The sequence below is a fragment of the Podarcis raffonei genome, chromosome Z (assembly GCF_027172205.1).
Source record: "Podarcis raffonei isolate rPodRaf1 chromosome Z, rPodRaf1.pri, whole genome shotgun sequence".
NCBI lineage: Eukaryota > Metazoa > Chordata > Lepidosauria > Squamata > Lacertidae > Podarcis > Podarcis raffonei.
Genome location: NC_070621.1, coordinates 41055059 through 41076018, shown reverse-complemented (window position 1 = coordinate 41076018; position 20960 = coordinate 41055059). Strand labels below are relative to the sequence as shown.

The following is a 20960-nucleotide window of genomic DNA, read 5'->3' as shown; positions in this document are numbered from 1 at the left end:
AGTTAAGGCTTATCTGCTGTTTTTAGTTGTTTTATGGATAGTTACTCATTTCATTTCACTTTTAATTTTTATACCGCCTTTCTATATGGTCTACAAGCTGAAGAAAGTGGTCTACAAGCTGAAGAAACAACAAAACAGACAGCAGAGATCACACACATAATAACAGTTAATACCAATGCAAAAAAGTTACAATAACTTTAAAATGAACAACATATCAAATAAAGCAATATTCAATAATCCATTAGAATATAATAGTAAACAGTAAAATAAAGTATCAGCAAAATATAATTAAACAGTTTACACTTTTCAGTTAAAATAAAGAACTACTATGGAAGGACAGATCCTGAAACTAAGACTCCAATACTTTGGCCACTTCATGAGAAGAGAAGACTCCCTGGAAAAGACCCTGATGTTGGGAAAGATGGAGTTTACAAGGAGAAGGGGACGACAGAGGATGAGATGGTTGGACAGTGTTCTCAAAGCTACCAACATGAGTCTGACCAAAGTGTGGAAGGCAGTGGAAGACAGGAGTGCCTGGCGTGCTCTGGTCCATGGGGTCATGAAGAGTCGGACATGACTAAATGACTAAACAACAACAACAACAAACTAAAAACAATAAAAAATAACAGCAAGTCATGATGCATAAAACACTACAAAACATGGAACGCTATGCAAAAGGATCAAATTGAGAAATAAGGACTCACAACTTTGTTTTTTAAAAAACCAAAAAACTCTGCTGTTCTCAAAATCATGGTCTGGGGAAAGCTGCTAGTACTGGAGGGTGGGGCAAGGCAGGTAGAAAATGCCACTGCCTGATTAACTGCAGGAAATCGCTTTCTCTAGAATTTTCTTTCTTTAGAAATGTGCTTCAGGGAAATCCAAAGCTCTGGATCAGGCTTGTAAACCTAATCTTCATTAGTGCTACTCTTTCAGGACTTGGAGAGAATCCGGATTCAGGTTGCATTTAAAGGTGAACTTCCCAGATTCATATTTCCTTGGTTTGGCTTCTTCATCAGGTACTTTCTTCAGCCACCTAGACATAAAAAGGTAAAGGTACCCCTGCCCGTACGGGCCAGTCTTGACAGACTCTGGGGTTGTGCGCCCATCTCACTTAAGAGGCCAGGGGCCAGCGCTGTCCGGAGACACTTCCGGGTCACGTGGCCAGCGTGACAAAGCTGCATCTGGCGAGCCAGCGCAGCACATGGAACGCCGTTTACCTTCCCGCCAGTAAGCGGTCCCTATTTATCTACTTGCACCTGGGGGTGCTTTCGAACTGCTAAGTTGGCAGGTGCTGGGACCGAGCAACGGGAGCGCACCCTGCCGCGGGGATTCGAACCGCCGACCTTTCGATCGGCAAGCCCTAGGCACTGAGGCTTTTACCCACAGCGCCATACATTTGTGGTAAAGCAGGTGTGGTAAATGGACTTACTTCCTGGGCAACTGGTTCACTGTCTCCTCTTGTCTCTTTCCTGGACTTTGGCACTTTGAAAAATTGTGTACACGTCTAACACCTTGATGCCTTAATGAAAAATGGAAAGGGGGTATAAATTATCCTCCCTTTCTCCCTCAAAGGTAGACCCAAAGTTTTACACACACACAAATCTGATAAAAGTATCAAACCAAGTTCACTAATAAAACACCAATAAAAAATTAAAATATAAAAGCTGCAAAAGGTAATGGCTGGCTGGAAACTACATACAACAGTAGAATAACTCATATACTAAATTATATTACAGTGGTACCTCGGGTTACATATGCCTCAGGTTACATACGCTTCAGGTTACAGACTCCGCTAACCCAGAAATAGTACCTCAGGTTAAGAACTTTGTTCAGGAAGAGAACAGAAATCGTGCTCTGGCGGCAGCAGGAGGCCCCATTAGCTAAAATGGTACCTCAGGTTAAGAACAGTTTCAGGTTAAGAACTGACCTCCGAAACGAATTAAGTTCTTAACCCGAGGCACCACTGTAAAGTCAGGATCCAAAGACAGCTGAAAAATAACCAGAGAACGTTAGCCAAAGAATTCTGGAAGACCTGAAAGGAATCCAGTAAAAGGACTTTCCACATTTCTTCCAGAAGGTGCCACTTCTGAAAAGGATGATAGAATCGTAGAATTGTAAAGCTGGAAACCCCTGAAACGCAAGTATCATGCAGCGCAGGGTACATGTTTCTGGATACACTTGCCAAAAATGTGGTTCACCCGCCTTGCTATGTATAGGGACCCTTCTACTCATTTGGGAGTGGGGTCCTGGGCTTCTGCCTGCACTACTAGGAGTGTAGCCTGAAGTATGGTGCTGGAGGAGACTCTTGAAAGTCTCATGGGCTGTAGTCCCATGGACTATCCATTCTTAAGGAGATCAGCCCTGAGTGCTCACTGGAAGGACAGATCCTGAAGCTGAGACTCCAATACTTTGGCCACCTCATGAGAAGAGAAGACTCCCTGGAAAAGACCCTGATGTTGGGAAAGATGGAGGGCACCAGGAGAAGGGGACGACAGAGGATGAGATGGTTGGACAGTGTTCTCGAAACTACCAGCTTGAGTTTGACCAAAGTGCGGGAGGCAGTGGAAGACAGGAGTGCCTGGCGTGCTCTGGTCCATGGGGTCACGAAGAGTCGGACACCACTAAACAACTAAACAACAACAAACCCCACTGAAATCAAATGGGTTGACACACCACCTGTGTAGTGTGCATAGGATTGCCTCAATCAGCTTTTCATGTTGAAACTGGGGCAGAATTTGAGCAATAGGAAGTGCTTTCTCTAGCATCAAGCCCAGGAATGCAGATGTGTGTGGGCGTAGAGGGTGGGAGCATATTCAACAGAGCATAGGAGCCAACTCCTAGGGGCTGAGGTCCCTTTGCCCTCCCCCCATAAAATATTTGAAGGGGGCATGGTCCCCCAAAGTTTAGGGGCATTGTCATTCAAATGGTGTGTGTGCACTGTGTCTTGTGATGCAGGGTGGGGTTACCTGCCCCCCAAAAAAACATTTTATTCAAGTTAGCACCCTTGCAACAGAGTGAAAGGTTAGAGGGCAAAGGCTGTAAGAAACCACCATAAAGAATGAAAAATATTTCACACTTATATCCATTTCATTAGATTTAATTTTAATTAAAGTACTAGCATCCTTGCTGTCTTGCAATTTTGCAAAGTCTGGTAATGAACTTCAGAAATTGCAGGGCGCTCATTTATTTATTTAAAGTATTGTTTAAATACCATGGGGGGGTATAAAAAAAGAAAAAGAAAAAACCTTCTCAAAGCAGTTTACAAAATGAAAACCTGAAGCAGTAATGTAGAAAGTTTTAAATATGAAATAATATAATACAAAATAGCAATATTAAACTATATATATGTGTGTGTGAATTATTTGGAACACCATTTTTATGCTGTTGATAGAACTACATTGCGTTGCAGTACGAGATTATTATTTCGGTAGAGAGGAGTAGAATAAAATAACAAATAAAAGTCAACAAAATGGGTGTTTCGACTTAATTGTACATTGCATGAAATGCAGTACAGGTGCTCATCTATACGCAGAAAGTCCCAGGTGAGGCTGGGAGAGAATCTTGTCCAAAATCCCACACAGCTGATGCCCTTCTGTGGGGCAACACCGAGCCGCCTTGACTCTGCGTAAAGCAGCGTCTTCTGTAGCCATATCAAGATACTTTTTAACCCCTTAAGAAAAAGCTAGGACATCTGCCAAATTCATGGAGAATAGGGATAGAGGGGTCGGAAATTCCCTGTTTTTATCCTTGCTCAGGTGCACCCCATCCATCGTCTCCAGAGAAAGATGGTCGAGATTCTAGAATCGGACCGCCTGGAAAGTAGGCACCCTTTACAGTAATAGTTTCTCCGACAGAACTTTCGAATCTGTCAAGCCACCCTTGGGATAAAAAGCAACTCAACTCATCTGGCTGGTAGACTACACCTCGGGCTGGATGCTACATTATCCGGAAGCGGTTGCTATTCGCGTTCTTCTTCCCAGGGGCCGCCTCGCACCCCCACCCCACCCCCAGAGGCCAAGTACCTGCCCAGGGACATTGCCGCGCCCGCCCATGAAATATAATACGGGCGTTGTCCGCTCCAATAAAACTCGGCGTCGCGCGATGGGCGGCTAGTAACTATGGAGAGCGCCTGCTCCTCCGCTGCCCCCGCCCGACACTCGCTCACCTCTTACTCCATCGACAGCATCCTAGGCAGCCGGAGCCCCGACGCGGGACACCACGGTGAGCGGCGGCGGAGGAGGAAAAGGATACGGTACCGGGGTGATCAGTGACTGGGGCGCCCTTCTTCTAACTTGCCCCGTCCATCAAGATGGAGAAGAGGGGTTTTAGGGAGACCCCAGGAATGCCATTGGGCCCAGGGGGACTGAGTCGGGGGGGCGGGTTATGTCCAGCGTTGCAGGCAGAGAACTCCAGGGTGGGAAAGTTGCTAGAATTCTGATCTCGGGGGCGGGGGGGGGGGGAATACCTATTCGCTCATCTCCACCTGCACCTGTTTAGGCTCAGCCGTTATCGCCGCAGCCCTAAACGCAAATCCTAAACACCTTTGCAGCCAAGTTACTCCATCAAAACAGAACTTTACCCCCGCGTCCCCCATACCTTAGGTAAGCGCAAGTGAGGCTTCAGCCTTACTTTATTCGGTGTTGTCGGGGTTTGCGCAGACTTTAAACACACCAAAAACTGTCCTATATCCTGCCCTGACTGGCATACATCACTTTTAGTTCCAAGCCTAAATTTTACTTTACTTGCCTATTTGCCGTGGGGGGGTTAACTAGCCTTTCTTCTATCCCGCGGAACTCCCCGAGGCTTTACTTCCAAGTAAACTGAGCTGCGGAGGGAGGGGGGGTTGCGGCGAGCGCTTTTTCAGGACGCGATCCTGACGCCCGTTTCACTCTCCAAGGGCAGGCACGGACGCGATTCTTACCTCGCCTCTACCCCTGCACTCACAAAAGTTCTCCTTTTCCCCTCCTGCAAGCCGGAGACCCCGTCGAGCCGCCGAACCCACCCCAGGCCCATCCGATGGCGGAAAAAATGGCCCCAGAACTCCCGGCGGGGAGCGGCGCGGACCAGGGGAAGGGAGGAGAGGAAGCTGGGGGGAGAGGCGCGCCAAACATCCCGGCGCAGAACGCAGCCCGCAACGCCGTCGAGGCTCCTGGGCCCGCGCCACCGAGGAAGCGCCGCTACCGGACAACCTTCAGCGACTCCCAGCTGGATGAACTGGAGCGCTCCTTCCGCACGTCCCACTACCCCGACGTGGGCACCAGGTAGGCTAGGTGCGCCTTCGGTAGCGGGAAGAACAGGTGTGTCCCCATCTGCACTATCCGTCTAAATACCGCGTTGGGACTGTAGTTTCATCCTTAAACGAAAGTGCCCAAGATTGGGGGAGGAGAGCTACGTGCTTCAAAAGTATGCTGCGGGTCTGCTCTAAGTCTGGCTTTGCGGTCTATATTGCTATATTGCGGTCTATACGCTAACAGCCTCTCGCCAGGGTTTCAGACGGAACGTTCCCATCTCCTACTCGGAGACGCTGAGGCAGCGCCGGATTTAGGGCGGTATGGGTGGTTCCCTTGCACAGGGTGAAGAGTCGAGAGGGCATGCAAACAAAATAATAACAACAACAACAACAACAACAACAACAACAACAACAACAACAACAATAATGCCTATACAGTGGTACCTCGGGTTAAGAACTTAATTCGTTCCAGAGGTCCGTTCTTAACCTGAGACTGTTCTTAACCTGAAGCACCACTTTAGCTAATGGGGCCTCCTGCTGCCACTGTGCCGCCACTGCACGATTTCTGTTATCATCCTGAAGCAAAGTTCTTAACCCGAGGTACTATTTCTGGGTTAGTGGAGTCTGTAACCTGAAGCGTAAGTAACCCAAGGTACCACTGTATCTATACAGGTATCTACTGAGAAGATCCAATTTTTAAAATAAAAAAAAAACTGTACAAAAAGAAATTGTTGTGAAAATGCAAAGGTTCCAGGTTCAATTCCTGGCATTTCCAGTTAATGTGGTACCTCTGGTTACAGACACTTCAGGTTAAAGACACTTCAGGTTACAGACTCCACTAACCCAGAAATAGTACCTCGGGTTAAGAACTTTGCTTCAGGATGAGAACAAAAATCGTGTGGTGGTGGCGTGGCGGCAGCAGAAGGCCCCATTAGCTAAAGTGGTGCTTCAGGTTAAGAACAGTTTCAGGTTAAGAACGGACCTCCAGAAGGAATGAAGTTCTTAACCTGAGGTACCACTGTAAAAGGATTTAGAGATTTGATGGGGATGCCAGTTAGATATTTCAAGGGAAAGTTTAATTATGATAAAAGTGTGTATTGGCAATAAGTAATATGAAATCAAAATATGGAATAGACGGGAGGTTGGGTCTTTAGTGTTAAGACCAATTTATGTTTTATTGTTTGTTTAAGAAAATAATGTGTCTATGGTTATTCCTGTGTGCAAATTTAGTATTTGTGTTTTTTCTTTTTTCTTTCTCTATCAATAATAAAAATTCATTCTGGAGGTCCATTCTTTTTATTATTATTAAGTTCTTAACCTGAGGTACCACTGTAAAAGGATTTAGAGATGTGATGGGGATGCCAGTTAAAACTGGTTAGAGCCAAAAATAGTAGACAAGGTGGATAAACATTACAGGACAGTTCCCTATGTTTTATATGTCAAGGTTGTTTATTGCATCACTCATTCCCCAGCTCATCTTGCTAATGCCTCTCTGTTGCTCTCCACTCCACCTCACAGTGTACCTTGTTTAGCAATTGCTTATCAGGTGCAAGCCAGCCAACCATTATAGTTGGTGCATGTCACTCATTCCACACCTGTAACAAATTGGTCTTTTAGTGTGGTAGCACCTACACTTTGGAACTCCCTGTCTATTGATGTCAGGCAACCAGCTACCTTTGCTGTATGCTTTTTCTTTCAGCACCTGCTTAAAACATTTATGTTTAGGTGAGCCTATCCAGACACACAGATGCTGACACTGTGGCCTTAAAAATTTGTAACTAAAACAAGCAATGAAACAATTATATAAAGCATAACTAGAGGTGCCATCTGGAGGTGGAGGGAGGGATGGACCATGGACCCCAAATATTTTCAAAGAGGGAGTCAGCCCACCAAAAAAATTACACAGCGATCCTCAGGCTTCTCTTACACTAGAATAAGAAGAAGAAAAATTCTCTCCCTCTCTGCGCAGCGCCCCTTCAGCAAAGCGGCAGGAGAAACAGAGCCCCTTCCATTTCTCCTCCCGCTTCCCTGAAGGGGCACTGTGCAAAGAGGGAAAGCTGTGCAGCGCCTCTCCAGCAAAGCGAAGCCTGGAGAGCAAGAGCGATCGGTGCGCACCGACCCTTCTCGCTCTCCTGGCTTCAGCGAAAGCAACGCGAAGCCTCCGGAGCACAGAGGGAGTGCTCCCTCTGCACTTCGGCCGCTTCGCGTTGCTATCGCTGAAGCCATGGAGCCTGCATTCACTCCATAAGACACACACACATTTCCCCTTAATTTTTGGAGGGGAAAAGGTGCGTCTTATAGAGCAAAAAATACGGTAATCCCGAAAACGGCAGCTAGCCTGGTGACTGGGAGTGGCCGCCAAAACCATATAACACCAGTCCTAAAGGACCTTCACAGAGCTTCAGTGTATGTTTCCGAGCACAATTCAAAGTGTTGTTGCTGACCTTTAAAGCCCTAAACGGCCTTGGCTCAGTATACCTGAAGGGTAATCTCCACCCACATCATTCAGCTCAGACAATGATGGCCTTCTGGCAGTTCCTTCTTTCCAAGAAGCGGAGTTACAGGGAACAAGGCAGATGGCCTTCTCGGTAGTGGCACACTGTGAAATGCCCTCCCACCAGATAAAGAACTGTACAACTTTTAGAGGACACTAGAAGGCAGCCCTGTGCTGGGAATCTTTAGATGTTTGACATTTTACTATTTTTTTTATGTGTTGGAAGCCACCCAGAGTGGCTGCAGCAACCCAGCCCAATGGGCAGTGTATAAATAAAACGATTATTGTTGTTGCTGCTATTATTATTATTATTTATTATTATGTGAGCCCATTGGTCTATCTTGCTCAGTTTTGTCATCTCTGACTGGTAGTGGTTTTAGGCAAGGATCTTTACTTTCCTTAGTGAGGGATCAAACCAGACACCATCTGCAGAGCGTCTACCACAGGGCAATGGACCTTGCCGCCCACCATCCAGTTCCAGTTGTGATGGAACTCCAGCCTCTGCTTTAGCAGATCTTGTATTTATGAACACACCACACATTTAAAGCATGTGACTTCTCCAAAAGAATCCTGGGAACTGAAGTTTAACCCCCACAGAGCTGCAGTTCCCAGCACTCTTAGCAAACTATGCTTCTGGTGATTCTTGAGGGGGAATCTGATGTGCTTTAAATGCCTTCCTCCACCTGTATCCCTTCCCTCGGTTCTTCCCCTGTGTTGAATTATACTATAGATTGTAAGCTCCTTGGGGCTGAGACATTGGCCTCATATAAAGCAGGCCCACTGGTAGCACTGTACTGTATACAGAATGCTGCAAAAATCATGTTCAAAATGCATTTTTTCCTCCATTGGCAGGGAGGCACTTGCAAAGAGCCTGGACCTTAAGGAATCCAGAGTTCAGGTAAGATACAGCTACTTCAGGTAAGCTGCCCAGAGTCACTGGGGCAACACAGTCAGGTGGGCAGGATACAAATAATAAATTTATTGTTATTATTATTATGTTTCTGTGTGCTCTGGCACTCGTCACAGTGTCTCGTTGCACCAGAAGTGGTTTAGTCATGCTGGCCACGTGACCCAGAAAGCTGTCTGTGGACAAACACCGGCTCCCTCGGCCTGAAAGAAAGATGAGTGCCGCAACCCCATAGTCGCCGTTGACTGGATTTAACTGTCCAGGGGTCCTTTAGCTTTTACCTTATTACATATGCATATTTTATAAAAAAAAGGTAAAGGTACCCCTGCCCGTTCGGGCCAGTCTTGCCAGACTCTAGGGTTGTGCGCTCATCTCACTCTATAGGCCGGGAGCCAGCACTGTCTGCAGACACTTCCGGGTCACGTGGCCAGCGTGACAAGCTGCATCTGGCGAGCCAGAGCAGCACACGGAACGCCGTTTACCTTCCCGCTGGTAAGCGGTCCCTATTTATCTACTTGCACCCGGAGGTGCTTTCGAACTGCAAGGTTGGCAGGCGCTGGGACCGAACGACGGGAGCGCACCCCGCCGCGGGGATTCGAACCGCCGACCATGCGATCGGCAAGCCCTAGGCGCTGAGGTTTTACCCACCCGCGTCCCTATGCATATTTTATAGTGCTAGGTAAATCAAAGTCTGACTCTGAATGTGAGAAATAGAAAAGTGAATCAATCACTATGCCAGATCTGGATGTTACTACTCTTTTGCTTGTCTTCAGAATGGAATGGGGGTGGGAACTGTAGAAATGTCCCACAGGTACAAACCAGCCTTATCTCCAGAGCTTTTTCTGCCCCCCCCCCAGCCGGAACTCACCGGAACTGCATGCCATTGCCATTATAAGATTTGGTTTGGTTTTAAACACAGCGTAAGGAGTCTTTATGGGAGTATATTGTATTTTAAAAATGGGGTATCAGAGTTTTTAGCGGGCTAACCAGGCTGGGATAGCTGGGATAGCAGGCTTGTTGGTTTTGAATGTCTTATGTAGATTTTTTTTTTCAGTTTTGTTGTTCTGTATGGACAATGACAATAAAGATTATCGTATCGTATCATGGCGAGTTCTCGCCCCTCTTTTTCTAGAGAAATAGCACTGCTTACCTCAATCCCTCATCACAGCATTGGCTCATGCTCAGCCCCCCATTCCCCCACCTCCTTTCTCCTTTGCTGACACATCAATGACTCCGTTACAGAAAAGTTGTTGTTGGTTCAACTAAGGCCCCATCTTCACTGTTCACTTAAAGCCAAGGGTAGGCAAACTAAGGCCTGGAGGCTGGATCCGGCCCAATTGCCTGGTGTTTTTACATGAGTAGAATGTGTGCTTTTATTTAAAATGCATCTCTGGGTTATTTTGGGGGCATAGGAATTTGTTCATTCCCCCCCAAAAAAAAAAATATAGTCCAGCCCCTCACAAGGTCTGAGGGACAGTGGACCAGCCCCCTGCTGAAAAAGTTTGCTGACCCCTGCTTAAAGTGGTATTTGTTGTTGTTTAGTCGTTTAGTCGTGTCCGACTCTTCGTGACCCCATGGACCAGAGAACGCCAGGCACTCCTGTCTTCCACTGCCTCCCGCAGTTCGGTCAAACTCATGCTGGTAGCTTCGAGAACACTGTCCAACCATCTCGTCCTCTGTCGTCCCCTTCTCCTTATACCCTCTATCTTTCCCAACATCAGGGTCTTTTCCAGGGAGTCTTCTCTTCTCATGAGGTGGCCAAAGTATTGGAGCCTCAGCTTCACGATCTGTCCTTCCAGTGAGCACTCTGGGCTAATTTCCTTAAGAATGGATAGGTTTGATCTTCTTGCAGTCCATGGGACTCTCAAGAGTCTCCTCCAGCACCATAATTCAAAAGCATCAATTCTTCGGCAATCAGCCTTCTTTATGGTCCAGCTCTCACTTCCATACATCACTACTGCGAAAACCATAGCTTTAACTATACGGACCTTTGTTGGCAAGGTGATGTCTCTGTTTTTTAAGATGCTGTCTATGTTTGGCATTGCTTTTCTCCCAAGAAGCAAGTGTCTTTTAATTTCATGGCTGCTGTCACCATCTGCAGTGATCATGGAGCCCAAGAAAGTAAAATCTCTCAGTGTGGTATACTACCCCTTTAAACAGTCATGGCTTCCCCCAAAGAATCCTGGGAGTTGTAGTTTGTCAAGGGTGCGCTGAGAATTGTTAGGACATCCCAATTCCCCTCACAGAGCTACAATTCACAGAGTTCCCTGGGAACAGGGATTGATTGTTAAAGCACTCTGGGAATAACTTGCAGAGGGAGTATGCAGCCTAGGAGAAGCTGTGACCTGGAGATAGTTCTGAGGGCCAGTCACTGGGTGTTGAGGGCCACATTCAGCCACCCAGGCCTGAAATACCCCATCCCCAATTTAGATTTAATAAACACTTTGGTAGTTTATACTTCAAAACTGATCTTTTTTGTTTAAAACCCAAACCCAACTGAAGCCAAATCTTGATCACTTTAAATTGAACTTTCTCTTATTTCTCTGTTTTTAGGGGTTCTCATATTTCTATGTAAGACTCCTTGAGTCCCTATCAGGGAGAATTATTATTATTATTATTATTATTATTATTATTATTAATTATTTAGTCCAGGAATTGCTGAAAAATGCCCAGGTTGTATGGCAAGCTGAGCTCTTTTTTTAAAAAAAGAATATTTTAAAAATCAAAGAAAAGCCCCCAAATGGGGGGGGGTGTTCCCAAAAAAGATGTCCCCCTCCCCACCCGAAAAAACTCAACAACTCTGCCTGGATTTTCACTTTGGGGAATATGGGAAACCTACTATTACCATGATGGTTATGATTCCCTGTCTACTGAAGGTTCTCCTTTACTGCCAGTACTTTAGATAGCATGTGCAACAATATTCATCAGTGACACTAAAGAAATAATAACAATCCCCAAGCCATCCAGCTGGGCTTTGTCTCTGTTCTGACCTTCCCATCTTTTCCATGTGTACATGTTTCTTTGCTCCTAGGGTCATAGGCTCTGGTTTTGTTATTGATTCCCAAAGAGTGGTGCATTTGCATTAACAGCATTCATAGGCAGTTCCTTGGATTCTTTGGGGTGGGGGGAAGCTGTGTGGTCTGAATGTGATTCAAATGTATGGCATGTACACAGCCCTAACATGGCTTCCATCGCTGGCATTATTGCAGTCTTCGGTGAACAGAAGGTAAGAAGAAGGGGGATTGTTCTTGAGCAAGGACGAGAAATCTCCAAATGTTCTTGGACTCCAGTTCCTATCATCCCTAACCATTTGCTGGCTGGGGCTGATGGAAGTTGGAGTCCAGCAACATCTGGAGGGGCACAGGTTCCCCATCTCCTGACAGATATACAGGAAATGGCAAGAAAAGGAAATACAGTGGTGCCTCGCAAGACGAAATTAATTCGTTCCGCAAGTTTTTTCTTCTTGCGAGTTTTTCGTCTTGCGAAGCACGGTTTCCCATAGGAATGCATTGAAAATCAATCAATGCGTTCCTATGGAAACCGCCTTCAGACCAGGTCCGGGGACAGTCTGTCCCCCGACCTCTTCTGAAGGCTGGGAGGGGGACAAGGGCTTTTCTTCCCACCGCCAGCCTTCAGAAGGCTGTTCTGAAGGCTGGCAGTGGGAAGAAAAGCCCTTCTCCCCACCTCCCACCCCGCAAGCTCTGGGGACAGGAGGGCTTTCCTCCCGACTGCCAGCATTTTAAAAGCCCCCAGGACAGCGGAGAAGTCTCCGTTGTCCCAGGGGCTTTTAAAATGCTGGTGGGCGGCAACGAACCTTCCCGGGAAGGCAGGCGGGGGGAGCAAAGACTTTTGCCCCCCGCCGGCCTTCAGAAGAGGTCCAGGACCTCTTGTGAAGGCCGGCGGTGGGCGAAAGTCTTTGCTCCCGATGGCCAGCATTTAAAAGAGGTCCCCGGGGATTTCCCTATGGGCTTTCTTCTTGCGAAGCAAGCCCATAGGGAAATTCGTCTTGCGAAACGACTCAAAAACAGAAAACTCTTTCGTCTTGCGAGTTTTTTGTTTTGCGAGGCGTTCGTCTTGCGAGGCACCACTGTAAAAAGTGGGTCACAGCCCTTGGTGACGGGTAGAAAACCATTGGTCCATTATAATATTTCTGGGCTTTAGGCTGCAATCCTGTACACACTTGCCTGGCAACAAGTCCCACTGGACTCAAATGAGAGTTAACTCTTAACAGATATCTCAAGGATTGCACTGAGTCAATAATAATGATGGGACAATAATGGAAGTGTAAATAGAAGTGGTAACTATTGCTAATGCACTGCAAATCTCTCTCTCTGAAGGTTTGGTTTCAGAATCGAAGAGCAAAGTGGAGGAAACGAGAGAAATCTCAAATTTTAAGGAGAAATCCGAACCTGGCCGCGACACATCCCTTGGGTGTGTACTTGGATGTGCCATTCGGTGAAACACCTATCCTCGACTCCATATGGAGGAGATCAGTGCCATTCCCACCCATGGTTATGCCAGCTTTGGCCCCACCTTTCTGCCCACCAGGCTTCACTCCCTTTGGCCTCACCTGGGCATCCGTATTCCAGAATCCAGTCATGAGCCCCCAGTTTGGAAGGTAAGAATCCAATCAATTTGAAGGCTGCATATTGAGATTAAAATGGGAGAATGCACATCTGACTGCCGGATCCTGCACAGAGTGAGGCATGCTTTTAAGTATCCTGATTTCAGTGGGCTTTGCTGTGTCGTAAACAGAGGCGCTGCAAAGGAGCCTTTTACATAGAGCCCTCGTTCTCCCACTTGTACCCTTGTTTTTTTTAAAAAAAATTGTTAATATCAAATAGATAAGACAATAATTATTTTTTATACTTTTCAAAGTCAGTATAGATTTGCATCTATATGTATAGATTAGCATATGTAAATTTGTGTCCTAGGCCCATACCCTGCCTATAAGGACTAAGCAACCTTACTGGTCGTAAACTCCTTCAGCAGTGGTTTTTACCCAGTGTGCTGTGGCACCCTGGGGTGCCTTGAATGATAGTCATGGGTACTGCAGGCAACACTGGCCTCTGTCCCTCTTTCCATCTCTCCGTCCTCTCATGCCCTCTCATGTCTCTGCCTCCCAAAGGCTTGCACAGCTGTTTGTTGCAGCAGCACTGGCTATAAGCTCCCCAGGTGAATGATGCCTCTGTGGCTGGCCAGGGGGTGCTGGTTGGCAGGAGATGAGTAAGGAAGCAAGCAAGCACGCAGAGGAGGGAGCCCAGCCAACTAGTCCTCCAGCCCTTGTTGTTGGGAATGGACAGACAAGTGGGAGGCCAGGCAGGCAGGCACTGTGCTGGCCTTTCTTATGTTTGCTGTGTGGAAGGCCTGCCTGGAAGCTGAGTGCCTGGTGCTGAAGGGGAGCCAGTCTGCCATGCAGGATCAGCAGTGCCCACTGCTGCCTCCCAAGGTAAGGTGCTGGCCTCAGTCATCTTTGGCCAGTCTCTGTTGAGCCACTAAGGCTGGGGTCATTTTCTTCCCAGGACACTGTGGGGCAGTGTGAGGAGGCACCTCTCTTTGGGGCAGGGGTGGTGGCAGCAGTTGCCTGGAGGACTCCCAAGGAGAGGGGAGAGAAGGCTGGAGGAACTCTACAAGGGAGGGTGGGAGGCTGCCAGCTCTGCAGGCAAGGCTCCTGAGCCCCACAGGTGTGAGGCAGAAAGAATGTAGTTGGTCAAGGGAGCCGTGGACACAAAAAGGCTGAAAACCTCTGCTTTAGAGGATCAGGCTGTTATGCATGCAGAAGGTCACAGGTTCAATCCTTGCAATCCCCAGGTAGGTAAAGATTCCCTGTCTGAAACATTGGAGAAATGCAGACATTCAGTGCAGGCAATACTGTGCTTGATGGACCAATGGTCCTATTCTGTCTAAGGCAGCTTTCTATGTCCATAAGAAGTACATCATTAGAAATAACAGTTTCTCTTAACAGTATCTTAAGAGAATTGTTATCAGTTCAGTAAAAAGAAAGAAAGAGAAAGAAAGTTCAGTTACTTACAACTAATGTTAAACATTAAAAACCCAGCAAGATAATGCCATAAGTCGAAATAAGAACCAGAAGTATAAGTAAAAAAAGTGTTGTGGTATTGTAAAGACCTAATAAATTTATTGTGGCATAAGCTTTCATGGGCTCCAGTCAGTGGCGTAGCATGGGTTGTCAGCACCCGGGGCAAGGCAAGTAATTTGTGCCCCCTAACCCATGGATTTGCGCCCCCTAACCCTAACCCCCAGATGTTGCGCCCGGTGCGGCCGGGCCCCCCTGCACCCCCCACGCTACGCCACTGGCTCTGGTTCCCATCTTAGGCAACAAAGTTCTTCAAGATTGGGTGCCCTGTCCTATGCTGAGCTCCAGAGGGTAGCGGTGTAAACTTGTGAAGGTACTTTTATTAGTCCAGTGGAATATGGCCCCTGCTCCTTTGAACAGCTTGAAGGTTGCCTCCAAACCACCCTGTTTCAAAAGCAGGTGGAGAAAAGCCTTGCTTTTGAAAAAAGAGCCCCATTTGGCTTCCTGGACTTTTATTTATTTATTTTTTTGAAGTTCTTTAGATCAAGAGCCTAACTCATCAGGTCATTTTATTTATTTACTTGCCTATCATGCCAGACAGCTTATAGTAGTATCCTTTGACTCGTTTCATTTGTCAGTGGTACAATGGCCATTACGAAACAGGATGTACAAGTATCTACAATCACAAATTGGTAGCAGATCTGAACTCCTGTCAGGACAAACATGAGGGAAGCAGGGACCGAGCATGGCACTAACATATAACACTAATCGTTATAGATTAACAACATAAAAAATACTGTTTTGGATGGTCCTTTTACAGCAGATATCCTTGGACAATGGCAGTGCGTTTTTTGAGCTGCTGCTGCAAAGATTCTATAATCCCTAGAGCATCAATAAAATATTCTAACAGTATTTAAAGTAGTTTTTCCCCAAATAAAAGACATAAGATTAACAGTGTAATCCTATATCTCAGAAGTAATCCCCATCAGATTGAAATGGACTTCCCCATCAAATAAATAAGTGGAGGTGTGTCTGTTCCCACCATGGGAGAATGTTAGAAGCTCTCTTCAGGAAGGAGTCAAGTGACACAGAGCACACAAAAGTGGGCTTGGTACCCAAGGAAGTAATAAGCCAGGCTGGCACCAAGGATCAACATCACTGGGCAGCAGCCAAGACTCTCATCCCAGCCAAGGAGCTACTACCAGCTCAAAGAGCCCCCCACCCCACCCCATTCTGTTGTTCCTCCACATTGGCTATTTGCTGCTGTTTCTGTCCCCTCGTAGCCAATGACCCATGTCAGGCAGGAGCAAGGGGAAGGAGCAGTTTTCATTCCGTTCATCATGCCTCTTTTCCCACTAGGTGGCTCTGCAAACTGGAGCCAAACGGGAGAGATCGAGTGAAGAGACAGTGGCAGTAGCTGCAAACGCTAGACATAAATGTCAAGGATAGGGGAAATCCAGACTGGGAAAATAGCATGGGGAATATTGGGCTTTAACTCTTCCTTACCCTGTTGAAGTCACCCCTCTATCCCTGATATTTGTGCAAAAAAAAAGAGCAAATTGAAGGGGTTTTTTGTTTTTTGCAAATAGTGTGGCTCAGGAAGCCCAGTCCAGATTAGGGTCACAGCAGACAGCAATGGGTTAAATTTCCTTAGCACCCACACCAGGATCCCAACCCAGACCAGGCCCTCTCTTGCCTACATTTTACTTTTTCAAAAGCCGTTCACGCAATTGCCAACATATCAGTGCCCAGCAAGATGAGGCACCATTCATGCAACTGATCTGTTTTAATGGGCTTTATGTTCCTCAGCAGCACCAGAGGGGGTGGGGGTGGGCAGGGAACCAAGCACACCCCCAGACCTATAACTCCCCTCACTCAACTATGGTCCATGTGGTTATTCGAAGAAAATACACTTACGTCATACAAATTATAACTGGGTCACAAACTGGAAATTAAAATAAGGCTGTAGTTCAAAGCTTGCTACCTGAAAAGTTAACTCCATCAAAATCAATAGGATTTAATTCAGATATAAGCATATGTAAAGTTGGAGCTTGGGAGCAAAATACACTGTTATTCCTCTTCCAAAACTCCTAACATGTGAGACAAACTTCTCCCAAACCACACACGAAAAGGTTCCTTGTTTCTTCAATGAACCCCTATTTTTATAGCACCACCACTGTTTATGCTAGCTTTTAAAATAAACTTTTTATTAAATCATCATCCCCATCATCTGTAGCACCATGTACTTAACTTGGCCTGCAACCTCCACCTGGAAAATGAGCCTAACAGCCACAAGAGTTTAGTACTTTGGGTGGGGGGCAGTTATTATTGTTCCTTGTCTGCTCAATATGTGTAGCATCTTGCTTGACAAGGATTTATGAAAGACTCCAAAGCTTACTCATTATTTCACGACACTTTGGTTGATCATGACAAAGGTATTGCAGATTTTAGAGTTTGACATATATATCAAATTATTTGCTCATAATAAGCCACCCCAGACTATAGGCAAAGCAGGACGGAACACTCTTGAAAGAAAAGAGATTTGGAGCAAATCTACCTTTTGTCTGGTGCCCTTCTGTTCTCCTTTGTAGCAACATGTTGTCCCTTAAAGTAATTGATATTGACTTTCTCTTTCTTCCCCAATGAATATAGCTATTTTGGTGGGTATGGTGGGTTAACCCCCTTTCGGACAACTGCTTTGGCTTCAATGAACGCACCTGAACCCCCAGCGGAGTCCGTTGCAACAGCCGTTGCTGAGCCCACCCGAGCTGAAAGGAGAGATTCAAGCATTGCAGATCTGAGACTTAAAGCAGAAGAACACGCCCAAAAAATCCCTGGGCCCACTTTTGCTAGTGCCAATGAGGATCTTCGTTAACCGCCTTCATTTGGCGGACTTGCACTCTGTTCTGAGCCTAAAGGGATCCAGCTGCAGGGCACACCTCATGATAGATGATATTTGCTGTCAAAATGCATTTTCCTGCTTGTAGCAAATCAGAATGCTGATATGTTATGATAACTTAATACGTTGCATCTATTGTCGCAGCTGCGGCATTAAAAATAAATAAATCCTTAGATATAACATTGACTTGTTACATACAATGAACAATTATAATAAAATCCTAAAAGTAGAATGGATGTAGTTTGGATTTATTTATTTTTTAACTGTGGGTCCTTTGTTTCAGAGTTCATCGGGAATCATGCATGCATGCACCCATAGCACAGGGGAGCCTTCTCTGCCCTCTAGCTGTATTAGGCTACAGCTCCCATCATCTCTTAAAGCTAGCCATGCTGGTTGGAGCTGATGAAGCCCAACAACCGCTGGAGGTCATTGGACTGGGAAATGTGCAGGGGCTAAGGAATGCAATTCTATGCCTGCTTACTGCCCTTTAGATGTTGTTAGAATCACATTGGCCCCAGCCAGCAGGGCAAATGGTCAGGAATGGTGGGAGCTGTAATTCAATGGTTTCCAAAAGGCACCCTTTTTCCAAAGGCTACCCCTGTACTAGTTAGTAAGGCCGCAGCTCTGTGCACGCTTAGCTGGGAGTAAGCACCAAGGTATACAATTAGGAATCACTTCATTCACAGGGTTGCACTGTGAGTTTCCTTCCCCACTCTGTTGTTTTGCAAATAGATTTCTGCTGAACTTTTTTTTTAGTTATACAGTGGTACCCCAGGTTAAGTACTTAATTCGTTCTGGAGATCCATACTTAACCTGAAACTGTTCTTAACCTGTAGCACCACTTTAGCTAATGGGGCCTCCTGCTGCCGCCACGCCACTGGAGCACGATTTCTGTTCTCATCCTGAAGCTAAGTTCTTAACCTGAAGCACTATTTCTGAGTTAGCAGACTCTGTAACCTGAAGCGTATGTAACCTGAAGCGTATGTAACCTGAGGTACCACTGTAATAGAAACAAAAAACAGAACAGTAGCAAAATACAACATAGCTTGAACCATCTCAGGTTACCATCTCAGATACCAAAGGAAGCACTGAGCCAGGAGGAGAGAAAAAATTAATTAGCTACATGAGTTTGTCCAAGGACCTAGGTGACTTTGTGGAGTCAGTCCAGAAAGAAAGATGACCCAGTGGCAGCTGACGTGTCTTCCCCTCATCTTGGCATGGGAAATAAACCAAAACCAAACTTCCAGAAAAAATGTATTTTCAGGTTTCCCCTCTGGTCCATCTGCATTCTTGAGTTAACTTATCATCCAATGCTAACTGCCAAATCCTTGCGCCCCACACCTTGACAGAGAACTTCCAAGATTTAAGACTATTCATTAATAGGATTGGTTGCAAGTGTGGACTATGGTTCTGGAAGGTCAGATCCCACATTCTCTTTAGCAATCACTTGTAGCCGAGTAAGGTTGTATCTCATAAACACGGCCACAAATGCCACGAACACACCATGAAAGCCATTCCTTCTTGGGCTTAGCTCCCCATCTGCAATAGGGGCATACTTTATAGGGGTGTGGTAAGGTTTTGAGTGTCAGATAAGGCAAGCCCCCTAGAAAGCAGCAGTTTGGGGTGAAATCCTCTAGTAGGCACCGACGTAGCTGCAACTGATTTTAAGACCTACCTTAACAAAACCAAGGCACATACTGCTCTGTATTTCCCCATTGCAGATTTTCAACTTTGCTTTTCAAGGATTCGTTCTCTGTTCCCAATGCCTTTTAAGAGGAAAACTTTTTCACTACTAATGCTTTGGAATTGATAATCAAAGCCACAGAAGGGAGGATGATACAATTGCCCAGAACATCCTGTTATCACTTTTAGCTTGTTGAAGACACGGTTGGGGTACCCTGTGACACATCTCAGAGAAAAATCAACCCTAGTCAACCTATCCTCTTGGGTTTTAGACTGCTAGGAGCTCAGAGTCATTTACCCAGCCCAAAAAGAGTAAGCAGGGCAAAGGAAAAGCTTCACGCCCAAGGTCTAAGCATCACATGCTCCTTCAAGCTTACCACTTGGCCAGTGAGAATATACCAATGGTGGGGTGGGAATTCTGACAGAAGGTTTTCAATTCTCAGTGTCCAAAGAAGAAAGCCAAAGGAAAAAGCTTTGCCTTGTAAGCCTCAGGTCCATAACTACATTCTTAAAGAAGCTACAACAGGGGGGGGGGACACACTCACTAGATGGGCCAGGTACTATTTTTCAGCCTCACCTACTTCACAGGCTTGTGAGGATAAGATGGGGGGAGGAAAATAATGCATATCACACTGGATGAAAGCTAAGATATAAGATATAATGAATAAACAAACAGCCATAGCTGAATCCCAGACCTGTGTATTCGTTAATGCCAAGGAACTCAATAGAATTTGAACTTTACTGAGAACTGCAGGCTTCAAAAAGTGCTATGCCAGCTTTCCTGTGAATGGTGCCTTCCGACTGTTGCTGGACTACAGTTCCCACTGGCCCACCAACACGGTCAAGAGGGATAATGGGAGTTGTAGTTCAGCAACATCAGAAAGGTCAGGAGTTTCCCAGCCCTGTGCTATACAAATCCTCAAATGACTTCTGTTTGATTAAAAAATAATAGATACCAAAGTTCCCACAATGAGTAACCCAAGTTGGCAGATGGGTCAGGAACAGGGCCATAGCGTGGGGAGGCACGGGGGGGTGCCCTAGGTGCAAAATTGTTAGGAGGCTATATCTGAAAGCCCCACTCTTTCCCTGCAGACCCTCCCAACTGTTAAGACCAGCAGGTGGGTCACTCTTGATAGTCCCACCATCCTCAGAATTGTGAGGAATGATGGTCATTTTTGACAGGAATTCCCTCCACACAGAGATTTGTCCAGCATCGTCATTGAGTTGCCTCCACCATGTGCTGAAGACATTTATGCTGACATTTTGATATAGTTCAACTGCAACTCCTATCACCCCTGGCCATTGCCAGTGCTGGCTGGCCTGATGGGAGTTGTAGTCCAACAACATCTGGAGAGTATCATGTCAGGTACCAGTGATTTAGGTAATGGTAAAGGTAAAGGTAAAGGGACCCCTGACCATTAGGTCCAGTCATGGGCGACTCTGGGGTTGCGGCGCTCATCTCGCTTTATTGGCCAAGGGAGCCAGCGTACAGCTTCTGGGTCATGTGGCCAGCATGACTAAGCTGCTTCTGGCGAACCAGAGCAGCGCATGGAAACGCCGTTTACCTTCCTGCTGGCGCGGTACCTATTTATCTACTTGCATTGGCATGCTTTTGAACTGCTAGGTTGGCAGGAGCTGGGACCGAGCAATGGGAGTTCACCCCATCACAAGGATTCGAACCACCAACCTTCTGATCAGCAAATCCTAGGC

At 46.2% G+C, this 20960-nt stretch overlaps 1 protein-coding gene across 1 annotated transcript; it reads left to right on the top strand.

Moving 5' to 3' along the window:
* Positions 1 to 4118: 4118 nt before the first annotated feature.
* On the top strand, positions 4119 to 17543 carry ESX1 (ESX homeobox 1). The gene is made up of 5 exons (XM_053374888.1): positions 4119 to 4221; positions 4973 to 5261; positions 8577 to 8622; positions 12969 to 13249; positions 17321 to 17543. Exons 1-5 carry the CDS (start codon positions 4119 to 4121, stop codon positions 17541 to 17543), a joined length of 942 nt encoding a protein of 313 aa, XP_053230863.1.
* The last annotated feature ends 3417 nt before the right edge of the window (positions 17544 to 20960 follow it).